General features: G+C 34.8%; 1 protein-coding gene across 5 annotated transcripts in view; it reads left to right on the forward strand.

Moving 5' to 3' along the window:
- Upf2 (UPF2 regulator of nonsense mediated mRNA decay) overlaps window positions 1-13,273 on the forward strand; it is a 112,494-nt gene that overhangs the window by 77,238 nt on the left and 21,983 nt on the right. For all 5 annotated transcript variants that reach the window (XM_038334142.2, XM_038334145.2, XM_038334146.1 and 2 more), the window contains exons 15-18: window positions 1,506-1,689; window positions 6,628-6,767; window positions 11,426-11,527; window positions 11,768-11,866. In XM_038334142.2, coding sequence (XP_038190070.1) covers window positions 1,506-1,689; window positions 6,628-6,767; window positions 11,426-11,527; window positions 11,768-11,866 — 525 coding nt within the window. The remainder of the gene's footprint in view (window positions 1-1,505; window positions 1,690-6,627; window positions 6,768-11,425; window positions 11,528-11,767; window positions 11,867-13,273) is intronic.

Genomic DNA, 13,273 nt, shown 5'->3' on the forward strand with positions numbered 1-13,273 from the left:
ATAATAAATATTAATTCGAAAGGACAGCTCATCATCAAATGCTTAAGTTGTTGCTGAGTAAATATCAATAATATTCAATCATACATAACCACAGTTGTTAGCAATTTACCTCTTGAGAAGAAGTATTATAACTTCAGGCATTGGCAATGCATCCACATAGTAGCCAGGATTGATCTGGGAGTAAATAATGTTGGGGAATTTCATTTTAACTTAATCCTACTCCTGTATCTACTGCCTTATTTTATGAATTTATGAGCAAGAAAAGAGGAAAGGAGTTCGCAGGTTTGGGAGTCAAATTTCGTTTTATGTAAGGACTATCTTAAACGAGAGATGTCTATATTAAATACCTGAGATATGCTTGAAAGAGATGACTGTAAGTATTTATATCCAATGTAGAATCTCTTTGAGAAAAGAATCCTAATTTGATGTCTGCTATTCCAGCTTCAGAGACAAGAGCCACACAGAAATACCCAGGACTGAAAATCAACAAAGGTGTTTTCCAAGTTAGTTTGACAGAAAAATGTGGCATATATATATATGAGTTAGACTTCAGAGATGAGATTATTTATTCTGCCTAGAATATGAAAATGTCAGCCCTCTGCAGTGAGGTTGTTATATCTCACTAGAATAGAGTATAGGTTATGTTTTAGAAGGTTCTAGAAGGCAGGTAAAAAAAAATTGCTGAACTCGAAGTGCATGTGTATTATCTAGGACATTGCTAAAATGATTGGAACTTAATCTACATTTCATTTCGATAAGCTTCCTGACGAGACCCACACTTTAAATAACAAGAGCCTAGGCCACAAGGTGAAGAGGAAGAACACGTTTGTGCTAGCAAAAATATATTTTTTTATAAAAAGCATTTTTTATAATATGTATATACTTAGGTTGTGCTACTTGTTAATATATATTAGGAATAGAACAAGAGCAGGTAAAATGATGGAACACGCTAGTATAGAGGAGAAATATCTACATAGTAGCATGTGGTAGCTGCTTAGTAAATGTTCATAATTTAATTATATTTTTCAAAAAGTTCAATCCTCAAATACTTTAATGACCTTTTTTTTAAAATATAGAAACAAATAGCATAGAAAAATAATGACAATTTATCAAAACTGTGGCATCGAATCTGCTTCTATAAAGTTAAATGCGTCAACTCTGGGGCATGAAAATGGGTTTTCTCCTTTTGTTTCAGAGTACCTGAAAGAGTATTTGGCATTTCGTTTATACTTTCTCCATGTCTGTTTCTTTCTTTTTTTTTTAAACCTATGACAGCCAGAATAAAAATGTTTGACTAAAGTCAACAACTGGCTCAAAAATTAAATAGACAGGAGGAAATGATTGGGATTAGGATCATTGCTGTTAACCTTTAATAAAAAGTATAGGTTTCTTGTTCAGTCTTTTAACTTAGTTATTTTAACTAGGTAACATCACAATACAACTTACTATTTTAAACTTTTGTTATTAATTTCTTATAGCTAAATTTATTTTTCATTTGTTATCAGCGTTATGTTTGGTGGAAGAAAAGTTTGGAGGTTTGGACAAAAGACCATCCATTTCCTATTGATATAGATTACATGATCAGTGATACACTAGAACTTCTAAGACCAAAGATCAAACTCTGTAATTCTCTGGAAGAATCCATCAGGCAGGTACAAGACTTGGAACGAGAATTCTTAATAAAACTAGGTAAGCAATTCATTACAGAGAGAAAATGAAGGGGATTTGGTCAGATTGTCTCTAGAATCTGTTTTATAATGTTTCCAGTCAGAGTTTTGTATTTGCATACCTTGTATCTTTGATGTTGAGTATTGCATAATAGGGTTAGGTGAGACCTTTGTGGTCTATTTGGTTTCACTAAGCGATCTCAAATTGAAATAAAACAGTCAAGCAGAACTTAAAGCAAGTGATAGTGAAGGAAAAATACAATCTTGTGAACTGCTCTTAATTTTAGACTCTGGTTTCTGATCAAGCCTTTGTATGAAAGGTCTCATATGTATAGCATATTTTCAACTGCTATTATTCCTGAGAACACACGGGCTTTGGAGTGTGGAAGGGAATACCACTTTAAAGTTTGGAGTAACTCTACAAAATTTCCGATCTTATTCATTAGTAGAGTTGACTGTCCTTCAGAGTCTAGAGAAAATGCACTGCTGGAAGATTATCTTTACAATTCTCTTCATCCTTCTGAGATAGTTGTAGAAGACTTAACATCATTTGTGTGTCACTCCCTGTGGAATACAGCAGTATACTAGCTCTGTTACCAGGTAACAAGTACAAGGTCTAGTCATGCCAACCTAGTTTGTATGCTAACAGCTCTTGTCTCATCTGTTTTATTGTAATATTTTCAAAGTTATATTTTCAGGATTGGTAAAACTATTATTATTTCTCATTAGCACGTAGAATATTCATGCACATCTTTAGTTTCAGTTACACTTACGCTATTACTTTATTAGGTTATTTGTCTCAAGAATCAGTTTAAAGTAAGGGCATAAGTAATAGTCCCCTCCCTACCCGAGGCATCCAGAATATTGATAACTTGCTATCTCCAAGGTAATTCCTCATTTGGAGAACATGCTCGTGCTTGCCTGGTTTTTTCAAATTCCTGCCACTGGCAAGTACTTTCCTGTTGCTCACCTCACAAAGACCTAGGGTGAATCCTGGCTTTTCAACCTTGACCCAAGTTATCCAATTTCTTTTTCTTTTCAGATTTCCAATGACATAAACACTTCAGCAGAGCTTATCATCTTATATTTATCATTTTAAGTATTCACATTCTTTATATGCTTTTAAATTGTTAAAGTTGACTCTGTTTTCCTCCTGATTTTAGAGGTTAGATAAAAGGAAGAAGTTATATGCAGAGGATATATTTTAAGTAAGCTTTCTGTTAATAGACTATAGCATTGTGCAGTATTTTTGCCTTTCATTATTTGTCTTTATGCACCTGGAAATGCCTCATTTTAGTTTTATAGCATCCAGTGCAAAGAGTGAAGCTAGTGGGAAATACTAAAATTATTTTTTAATGTCTTAAACCATTTACAGTATTATCACAGATAATGTTTATGGCAGTAATTCTGAATAATTCAAAGAAAATCACATATTGCATTCAGAAAGAATGATGTGTTAATATACTTTGTATTCTTTTTTATTTTTCATGGTTTTTGCAGTTTTGTAACTAGACTTTTTAAAATCTGGTTTTTTTAAATAGATTATATTCCTTTGTTTGAATTTGCCTTAGTTACTTAATTCTATTGTTTGACTCTAATGTTTTTCCCGTTTTATATCACTTATTTTTTTAAAATGACTTTCATTTGTTTAGGTAGATAGAATAGAATGAAAAGGGGGCTAAGACTTTTTTTTTTGAATTATACATAAAGCCAAAGTGATATTATTTAATTTTATTTTGGGAGTTCCAACTAGTACTGCAAAGAACAGATGAGAGAGAGTGACAATAATATTTAAGCCAGGTGATGGTGGCGCAGGCCTTTAATCCTGGCACGCAGGAGGCAGAGGCAGGCGGATCTCTGTGAGTTGGAAGCCAGCCTAATCTACAGAGTAAGTTCAAGGACAGCCAGGGATACACAGAGAAACCTGTCTGGAAAAATAAAAACATAAAAATACAAAAATGAAAGAAAATAAAATACTTATAAGTATGTTTTAGAGCAAAAGAATATATTTCTTAAATTGTAAACAAAGCCAAAAGCTACTAAAGGTCCAAAACTAGTTCTAATTAATAATAAAAGCAATTTAGCTTATGATGAATAAGGACTTTTAAAAATAGAATAAAGAAAACCAGTGAACCAAATGTGTTGAATATTTATTTTTTAAAGGCTTAAAAATGATTTAGTACCAGTGTTTCCCAATTTTAAATTGTAGAAGAATGCACCCAAAAATAACAAATTTGGTTGTTTGAAATTTTCTGTATATGTGGTTCAGTGGCATACACCTGTAATCTCAGCACTTGGAAGGCAGAGGCAAAGAGTCAAAGGCCAGTATGAATATTAAGGGAGACTCTGTCCCAGAAAAACAAGATAACAAATCCACAAAATAAACAAAACCCAACAAAATGCACACATTTTGTACAGTTTGAAATTAAGAGAAAAATTGTTTCCATGCCAAGTTATTATCACTTTTATATGAAGTGCACAAGCAAACTGATAGGCTAGCATCTGTAAGGATAGGTAAATGAACATGACAAGAAAGTTTGTTCTAATGAATATGGTTTGTTTGCCAGAATGATGGAGGTATTACTTATATGTGACAAACAAAGCTCAAATTTAAGCACCAGCTAAGGTATAAGACAGGATTAAAAAAAAAAAAAAAAAAAAAAAAAAAACATGCTCTTGTGACTTCCAAATATATGGAGGATAAGTTCAACTAAGCAGAGAAATACACGTTAAACCACTTGAGCAGAGGCTCTGCAGCTGTTACCACTCCTGTGATAAGCAGAAAACCTGAATCACGAAGCAGTTCAAGTTGAAAGATAAATACATTTTATTTTGTTCCCCAAGTATACGTCTAACATTTTAATATTCTAAATTTTGTCTGTATTTTGCAGTTTCTTATCTGTATGTCCTTTATATGGTTTATATACATTGACAGTTTCCTAGGAATTCATAGTTTGGTTATTACATAGTTGAGCAAATGCAAAAAGCAGTACTTACAAATTGGTTTTGAAGCTTTGTTGCAGTACAAATGAAAAAGTTAGGAATAATATTTTTCCTGATATTTTGGAAGCATTACTATCAAAACGGATGCTTACATATTGTTTTCTCAGTGATAAATATTTAAAGAAGGGAGGACAATGTTATAATGTTTCATATCACAGAAGTTATCTCTGTGTTAATATGTTTACTGGTAACATTTAGATTATAACCTGACTTTGCCTTTGATAATTATCAGTCATATTTTGGTTTTTAAAATGTTTTTATTATTATTTATGTGCATTGGTATTTTACTGTGTATGGGTGTTGGGTCCTCTGAAACTGGAGTTGCAGACAGGTGCAAAGTGTCATGTGGGTTTGGGGCACTGAACCTGGGTCCTCTAGAAGAGCAGTCAGTGCTCTTAACCGTTGAGCCATTTCTCCAGGCCCCAAATACTTTGTTTTTAAAATCTAGTTAGGGATCTGCAAGATGGCTCAACAGGTAAGGATGCTTGCCACCAAACCTGATCTTGACTTTGGTTCCTGGAACTCACATGGTAGGAGAGAACTGACTTCTGTAGGTTGTCCTCTGACCTCAACACTTATGCCATGACATGATATACACATAACATACATATACATACACATACACACATATAAAATCCACTACTTTTATGTATGAAAGCTAGTAAGCAATAAGTAAATACTTTCATTAATAGAAACGTAACCTGAGACACTATCTGTTGGTCTTCAGTATGAATTTTACTTTAAAATCAGATTCTTCTGAACTTTATTCATCTATTCTCTTTTTCCCTCCAGACTGAAAATAGGTACATTAATTGCTCTGTGCTTAAATAATTTTACCAGTTGCTTAGGCTTAGAGCACTAGAGTAAATTTTTGTTGTTACTGATTTGTCTAGTAATTCAAACTCTGACATTCAATACTCATACAAAGACTAATACACTTTATTGGTAATTCTTTCTGTATTTTACTAAAATTTTGTTTGTAACTAGTATTTACTTACTAAATACCTACTTTACTTATCAATGTGTAGCTTCTCCTAAGTTTGAAGTATATAAATTAAGTTCTTTGTCCTTAATGGTATTATGCAGCATTTATGAAATTGTTAGAAAATCAATAAGATGTCATAGCATCAACATGTGCTCCATGTGATTCAGGAACAGGCAGTAGGTAAATTTCCACCAGATTGAAAGAACAGATTAAATTTCAGACATCATATTCAAATATGCTCCATTGGGAAGGAAAGTGGATGAACAATATGTAAAGACAGCATGTTCTGTGCAAGGTGTGGGGACGAGATGGGAAATAGGTCTGATAAGATTATGTTACGTGTATCTTTAAAGTAGGTTGGAATTCAGTCCAGTATGAAGAGCTGCACAGTGAGATGTAGAGGAGCACAGGGAGTGAAAGATTTGGGCCAGTCAGTTACCCCAAAGGAGGAAATGCTGCTACTAAAGAAAAAATGAACCTGTATAATAAACCTACCGAGGCCTTTTGCGGATAGCCAAATGTAATTTCTCCATTAAAGTGACTTAATTTTTATTTTTGTAGTTTTGGAGATTGCTGAACTATTATTTGTAGACTGTGGCCATGGGTCTTTTTTTATATATGTCTGAGGCAGAGTTTAGATAGGATAGGATACTCTTTTAAGTATTTGAAGCTATAAGAAAAGGGAAAAGACTACAGAGAAACCCTGTCTCGAAAAACCAAAAAAAAAAAAAAAGAAAAGGGAAAAGAGGTATATACATACTTACATATTATTTTTCTAGTCTAGAGGCAAATAAATGTATAGTTTTTTTTACAGTGTTTCTCACAATTATTTTCAATTCTGATCATTTATTCTGAGAAAATGGCTTTTGATTATTTAATTCGTAGTTTTTAAGTAAAGTGTTGGTATAAAAAAATGATAGTATAGTGTTTATCTTTCTAAATGTATTTTCCTACTTTTGTCCTGTTTTCAAGGCCTAGTAAATGACAAGGAGTCCAAAGATTCTATGACAGAAGGGGAAAATCTTGAAGAGGATGATGAAGAAGAAGAAGGAGGAGCTGAAACTGAAGAACAGTCTGGAAATGAAAGTGAAGTGAATGAGCCAGAAGAAGAAGTAATTACTTTTATATCTACAGATAAATTTGTAGCTATATGTGCAGAAGAATATTTGATCGAGTAAATAGTTTAAAAGCTTTTTATTATATACACATACATGGCCCTGTCTGTACCATAGCACACAATTGGAGCTCAGGGATCAGTTTGTAGGAGTTAGTTTTCTCTTTGGGTTTTAGGGGTTGTACTCAGACCATTAGGCCTGGCAGTAAGTGCTTTTTCATGTGAGCCATCTCTCCAGCCTGAGTAAAGATTTTTAATTAGTAGAAATCTCTCCTTTGTTTTATTACTGAAAATGTAACTAATATAATTCTATTAGAACATCCCTTGATGAAGGGTTTTTATAGACACTAAAACTAGGATGATCATAGCATTTTTATTTAATTAGCAGTTCAAGAAAAACATTGTTTTAATCTCCTATGTGTCTTAATCTTATTATTGAATATGGACAATCTGTGGGCTTTACAATCTGAAAACTATTGTATATGACTATTTAGTCATATACGTTGCTTTATTTTTACCAACTTGAGTAGTTCTGAAACAGACTCCCTGGAACTGGAGTTACAGACAGTTGTGAACTGCCATGTGGATGCTGGAAATTGAACACAGATCCTTTAGAACAACCAGTGCTCTTTTTTTTTTTTTCCGCGTGTTGAGTTTTATTGAGAAAATAACTGTATAGCTGCATGGAATACCTTCCCAGTCACTATAAAACTGAAGCAGAAAAAAACATTTAAGTCAACCAGTGCTCTTAACTGCTGAGCCATCTCTCCAGCCCTCATTTCTTTGGTTTCAATATTGAACTTTGTGTTTTGGAAGGGTTTATCACTTTAAATTACTTGTATTTCAAATCAAAGAAGGTAAAATTACACATGCTTTATCTCTGGTAGGGAGAAATGCAAACAAATGTTTAATTGGAGGAGTTAATATGGCTATCTAAAAAGATGGGTTGACTTTGAGAAAAATGAGATTGGAATGCTTCTCTTCACCCTTCAAGATTCCTCTGTTCCTCATAGCTATCCTCCAAATACAAGCAGAGAAATTATTGAAGAAGAAATATGTGTTTTGGAGTAATAAACACGGGGAGGGGAATTCTATGACTATTTACTCCAATAGAGAAAGAAAAGGCAAGACTTCAACTTATTAGAAACAGTAGGAGCCAGGTGGTGCTGCACACCTTTAATCCCAGCACTCAAGAGGCAGAGACAAGTGGATCTCTGAGTTTGAGGCCAGCCTGGTCTACAGAGTGAGTTTCAGGAAAGGTTTCAAAGCTACAGAGACACCCTCTCTCAAAAAAGAACCAAAAAAAAAAAAAAAAAGAAGAAAAGAAAAAAAAGATACAATACAGCCTTATAACGATAAGTGTATAATATAATGATAATATGTATAATATATATATACACACACACACCACTGAGCTAAATCCGTGTGTGTGTGTGTGTGTCTAGCATGCATATAACCTTGGGTTCCGTTCTTCAGAACCCTTCAATATAACCTTGAACTCCTGACCATCTACTGTTCTGTTTTCATCTTTGTTCTTTTTTGTGTGTGTGTTTATGAGTATTTTACTTGTATGTATACCGTGTGTGTGCTGTGGCCCCAGAGGCCATAAGAGGGCACTGGAGCCTTTACAGCTCGAGCTACAGATCATTGTGAGCTGCCATGTGGGTTTGAGGAACTGGATCAGGAACAGCAAGTCCTCCTAACCATTGAGCCATCTCTCCGGCCCCATCTTTATTTTTTTTTATGTCTTAGCACCTCCCAACCCAGAAATTTTCTCTTAAATATCAGCTAAAAACACAAATAATTGTTGAAGATTAAGTAGATGATCTACTAAAACATCATTTTCTGCAACATTTATATAATTAATAAAAATGAAAAAATTTATTGTTAAAATAACAATATATTTACTGGATTTTTGCTATACTATTCCCTATCGTAAATATGTTTGTTTCTTATGAACAAGGTTGATATTAGTGAGAAACTAAGGTACAAATAGGGTAAGTAATTTGCCCACAATCTCAAGAGTAGTACCAGAGCCAGTATTTATCATGGGTACTTTGTTTTTTGTTACAATGTCTCTCCTACTTGCCTGACCAGCTCAGGCTTTGTGGTGTATTAATGATCACTTTATAATTCTACCTATTATGGTAGCATTTAGGGAAATCAGGACAGATGTATTCTTGTTCTTCAAAATGAATATATTTATTCAGTTGGCCCTTCCTCTATGTATTCTACTACTCACGTACAAAAAAATATTTGAGAGTAATATATTTGTTTTAGGCATATGCAGACTTTTTAGTCATACCCTAAACAATGCTGTATAGCACTTAAACATATTAGATACTATAAGTTATCTAGAGATAATTGTGCTTTATGGGAGTCCTTGAACCAATCCTGAGATGCAGTTTTATTGACTGAAAAGTAACGGGAGGGGTGTTAATTCATTCAACTTAGTTTAACCTAATTTTTTAATATGAGGCATCTTTTATAATTAATTGATTTATGGGAGGGGCCTGGGAAGATGGCTTATTGCTTGCCTTGCCAAATTTGAACATTAACACCCACATAGAAACCTGCAATTCCCATTTAGCTGAATAATCTTGGAGGATCACTGGCTACCCAGTTTAACTGAATCAGTGAGCTCTAGATTTATTGAGAGACCCTGTCCCCTGAAATATATGTACACACACACACACACACACACACACACACACACAAATTCATATTCATTTTCTTCAAGGGCAAATTTAAGACTAGTTTTTTTGTTTTGTGTGTTTTTGATTGGTTGCTTGCTTGCTTGCTTACTTGTTTGCTTTTGATACAGGGTCTCAAGTATCTTACTGTGTATCTGAAGATGATCTTTGTCCTACTTGGGTTTTTGTTGTGATAAACACTGTAATCAAAAACTTGGGAAAGAGGATGGTGTAGTTCATGTTAGAGATTGCAGTCCTTTGTTGAGGAAAGCCACAACAGGGGTTGGATGGAGAACGTAAAGCAGAGACTCCAAAGAAATACTGCTTACTGGCTTGCCCAGGTTTTTGTGGTTTTTGGTTTTTGTTTTTATGTGCATTGTTGTTTTGCCTACATGTATGTTTGTGTGAGGGTGTCAGATACCCTGGAACTGGAGTTAAAGACAGTTGTGAGCTGTCATGTGGGTGCTGGAAATTGAACTCAGTACCTCTGGAAGAGCAGCCAGTACTCTTAACCACTGAGCCATCTGCCCAGGGTGGCCTGGCCATCCCACATCAATTATTAATTAAGGTAATGCCCCACACAAATGCCCACAGATCAATCTGGAGGCAATTACTCAATTGAGGTTCCTTCTTCTCAGGTGACTCTAGCTTGGCTCAGCAGTATAACCTTGAACTCCTGACCATCCTTTCTTAGGTACTGGGATTTATTATAAGCATATACACCATGCTTAACTAAGCACATCATTTGTGAATTTAATTTTAAATTACAGAACTACCTTAGAAAATAAAGGTTATGCTTTAATTTTTAACTTTTATTATTTATTGGAGGTGGGTGGGTGGGTATGGGTGCACAAGTGTACCACAGCACTGCTTTGAAGGTCATAAGACAGCTGGTGGGAGTCAGTTCTTTCATCCACTCTGTGTATTCCAGGGATTAAGTCCAGGTCATCAGGCTTGGTGGAGAACACTCTTTACTGGCCATTGTATTCTTTATGAAATCTTTCCATGTAGAATTCTTAAAAACTTAACAAATGTTTGTAGTAACAGTGTACTTTTGGGACTTTGGAATTATTTTTTACATATGAACAACTAACAGTAGTACAAATTAATGTCATTTATTTTAGGGAATATTTCTCACTTGGCACGTTGAGAAGCAGCTGAGTTTAGCATAGTGGACTTAAAACTTATTGACATCTATTTGACCTAGTTATTGAGTGTATTGTTTGTGATACCTAAATACACTGTGCAATGATCAAGTTGGTAACTGTCAATTCTGTATCAATCATTGATGGTTTCTGTGGTTTAGAAGAAAATATGGTATGTCTTCATTATGAAATGTTAATACTCTTATATAAAAATGCTATTTTGTTAACTTGTCATTGTGAATGGAACTGAAAGGTATTGTGTTAAGTGACATAAGCCTAGCACAGAAAGAATAGTGTATGTTTTCACTCACTCAGGGAAGTTCTAAAAAAAAAAAAAAAAAAGAATCTCATGTTTAAGAGTGAAGTAATGTGTTTGTTGAGTAGCAGTGAGTCCTTGGACACGTTACTTTTCTGAGCTGCAGATTTGAGTTTTTGTTACTGTAAAAAAAGAGAGCAATAAAGTACAAGATAACTTTTAAACTAAAGAATCTTGTAAAACTTAGTGCTATATCATTGCCTTTATCTAGTGGTATTAAATTTGAACTTTGTATAATTAGATGAATATTTTAAAAACTACAGTGAGAAATTTCCTTGGAGGCGAGAAGGTTCAGGAAATTGTTCTTGTGTAATTCAAGTTTATGCAACAGCTCTGTTTGCTGTCTGACCTACCTGGTGACTAGCTTTTAGTTTCTGGCATGTAGGAATGTTGCCTTCTGACTTCTGTCATTCATTTTGAACAGACTCCATAAAAGGAAGCTTCTTAACATATGTCAAGTCCCCTTTCAGAGGGCTTAATCATCTATTGATGTTAATTTCAGGAGGGTTCTGATGAGGAAGAGGAGGGAGAAGAGGAGGAAGAGGAAAATACAGATTACCTCACAGATTCCAACAAGGAGAATGAAACTGATGAAGAGAATGCTGTATGTATGCCATTTTTTGTTGTTTTTTTTAATTGTGTAGTGATTTTGAATATTTGATCCTGTGATTATGAAAAAGAAATTAGCTTTCTTGGGAATTTACTTGCACTCAGTTTTCCCTTGGGTAACATGTTCTTTTAACCTTCATTCTTTGGTTATGTTAACTACATCTGTATAGAAAGGCTCTGACTTATGAAGCATCACGGTGAACATTTGTTGTGGTATTTTCTTTGTTTTGACAAGGAGGTGATGATTAAAGGAGGTGGACTGAAACATGTGCCTTGTGTAGAAGATGAGGACTTCATTCAGGCTCTGGACAAAATGATGTTAGAAAACCTTCAGGTATGAAACTCTCTTTTTGGTTGGCCTCGAACCCACAGAGATCCGCCTTTCTCTGCCTCCCAAGTGCTGGGATTAAAGGCTTATGTCACCACTGCCCAGCTGAAATATTCTCTATTTAAAGACTCTTTTGAACACAAAATACTGTAACACATAAAATTCTGATTAATGTGAGAGTCTTTGTAAGCAGCCTCCTCTGTAGCATATCTCCCTCATGTTCGTAGGTTGTGACTGCCATCCTGGATCCCTGATTTGCAATTTGGAGATGGGGAGGGGGGGAGGGGAGGAAAGGGGAGGGAGGAAGATAAATGTAGTTAATTTAAGACTGGGAACAGAGTCATTTTTAAGAGCATGCAGTACCCTTACTGAGCTTGGTTCCCAACATAGTGTTGGACAGCTAACAGGTACCTATGATTTCAGCACCTGGAGATTAATAAATCTTTATGTCTCCAGCATTAATAAACTAGATTTGGTTTGGGAGGTGAGACAGGGTTCCTCCGTGTGGCCCTAGCTGTCTTGGAACTTACTCTGTAGACCAGGCTGACCTTGAACTCTGAGACCACCTGCCTCTACTTCCCAAATGATGGGTTTAAAGGTGTGCACCACCACGCCCAGCTAATGAAGTAGATTTTATTAAAACTCACAAGGCTGTTCATTTTTGTTTTGATGTGTAGTGCTGGAGATCAAACCCAAGACTTTGTGCATACTAGCCGGGCACTGAACTATAGCCTTAACCCTCAATATAACAGTTATTAAAATATCACAGTAATTTGGAATAATTACATTTTCCTGTAATTGGAGAGAAAATCCTTTGCGTTGTATGCATCTGCCTATTAAATTCCTATCGCTCTTTGGTGACATCGCAGTGCTTTTATTGGAACATAGAGTTGGCAAGGAGCAAGCACTGGGGGGTAGGTTCTATTGAAGGGAAGTAAAAATATTCATACAGATAATTGTTGATCAATTTGTATTAGAAAGAGAAGAGAAATAGGGAGTGGCTAGGGTAGGGCATAGAACATGGTAGTTTCTTGTTTTTGTTTAAGGTATTAACTCATATGCGATGAACTGGTTCTTTAGGAAAAAATACTATCTTTTACTAATGGCACAGTTATTGAAAGGTTCAACATTTCTTCTTCCTCCCTCCCCAAAGTATTTATTATTCTTCCTGTAGTAGTTATTAAGTTTAGGATCATTTTACATATATTAGGCCAGTTTGCTTCTTCCTTCAGATATTAGGTATTTCTTTATATCTCCAGATGCTTTGGTATATGTATTTGGGGGTGTTGTTTGATTGGTTAGTTGTTTTTTGTTGTTGTTGTTGTTGTTGTTCTCAGTATAATATTTTTATCTATTTTATTTGGAAATTTCATACAGTTGACCCTGAAAACTTACTTCCCATTCCTCCCAGGT

This window comes from Arvicola amphibius, chromosome 6, assembly GCF_903992535.2.
Source record: "Arvicola amphibius chromosome 6, mArvAmp1.2, whole genome shotgun sequence".
NCBI classification, from domain to species: Eukaryota; Metazoa; Chordata; class Mammalia; order Rodentia; family Cricetidae; genus Arvicola; species Arvicola amphibius.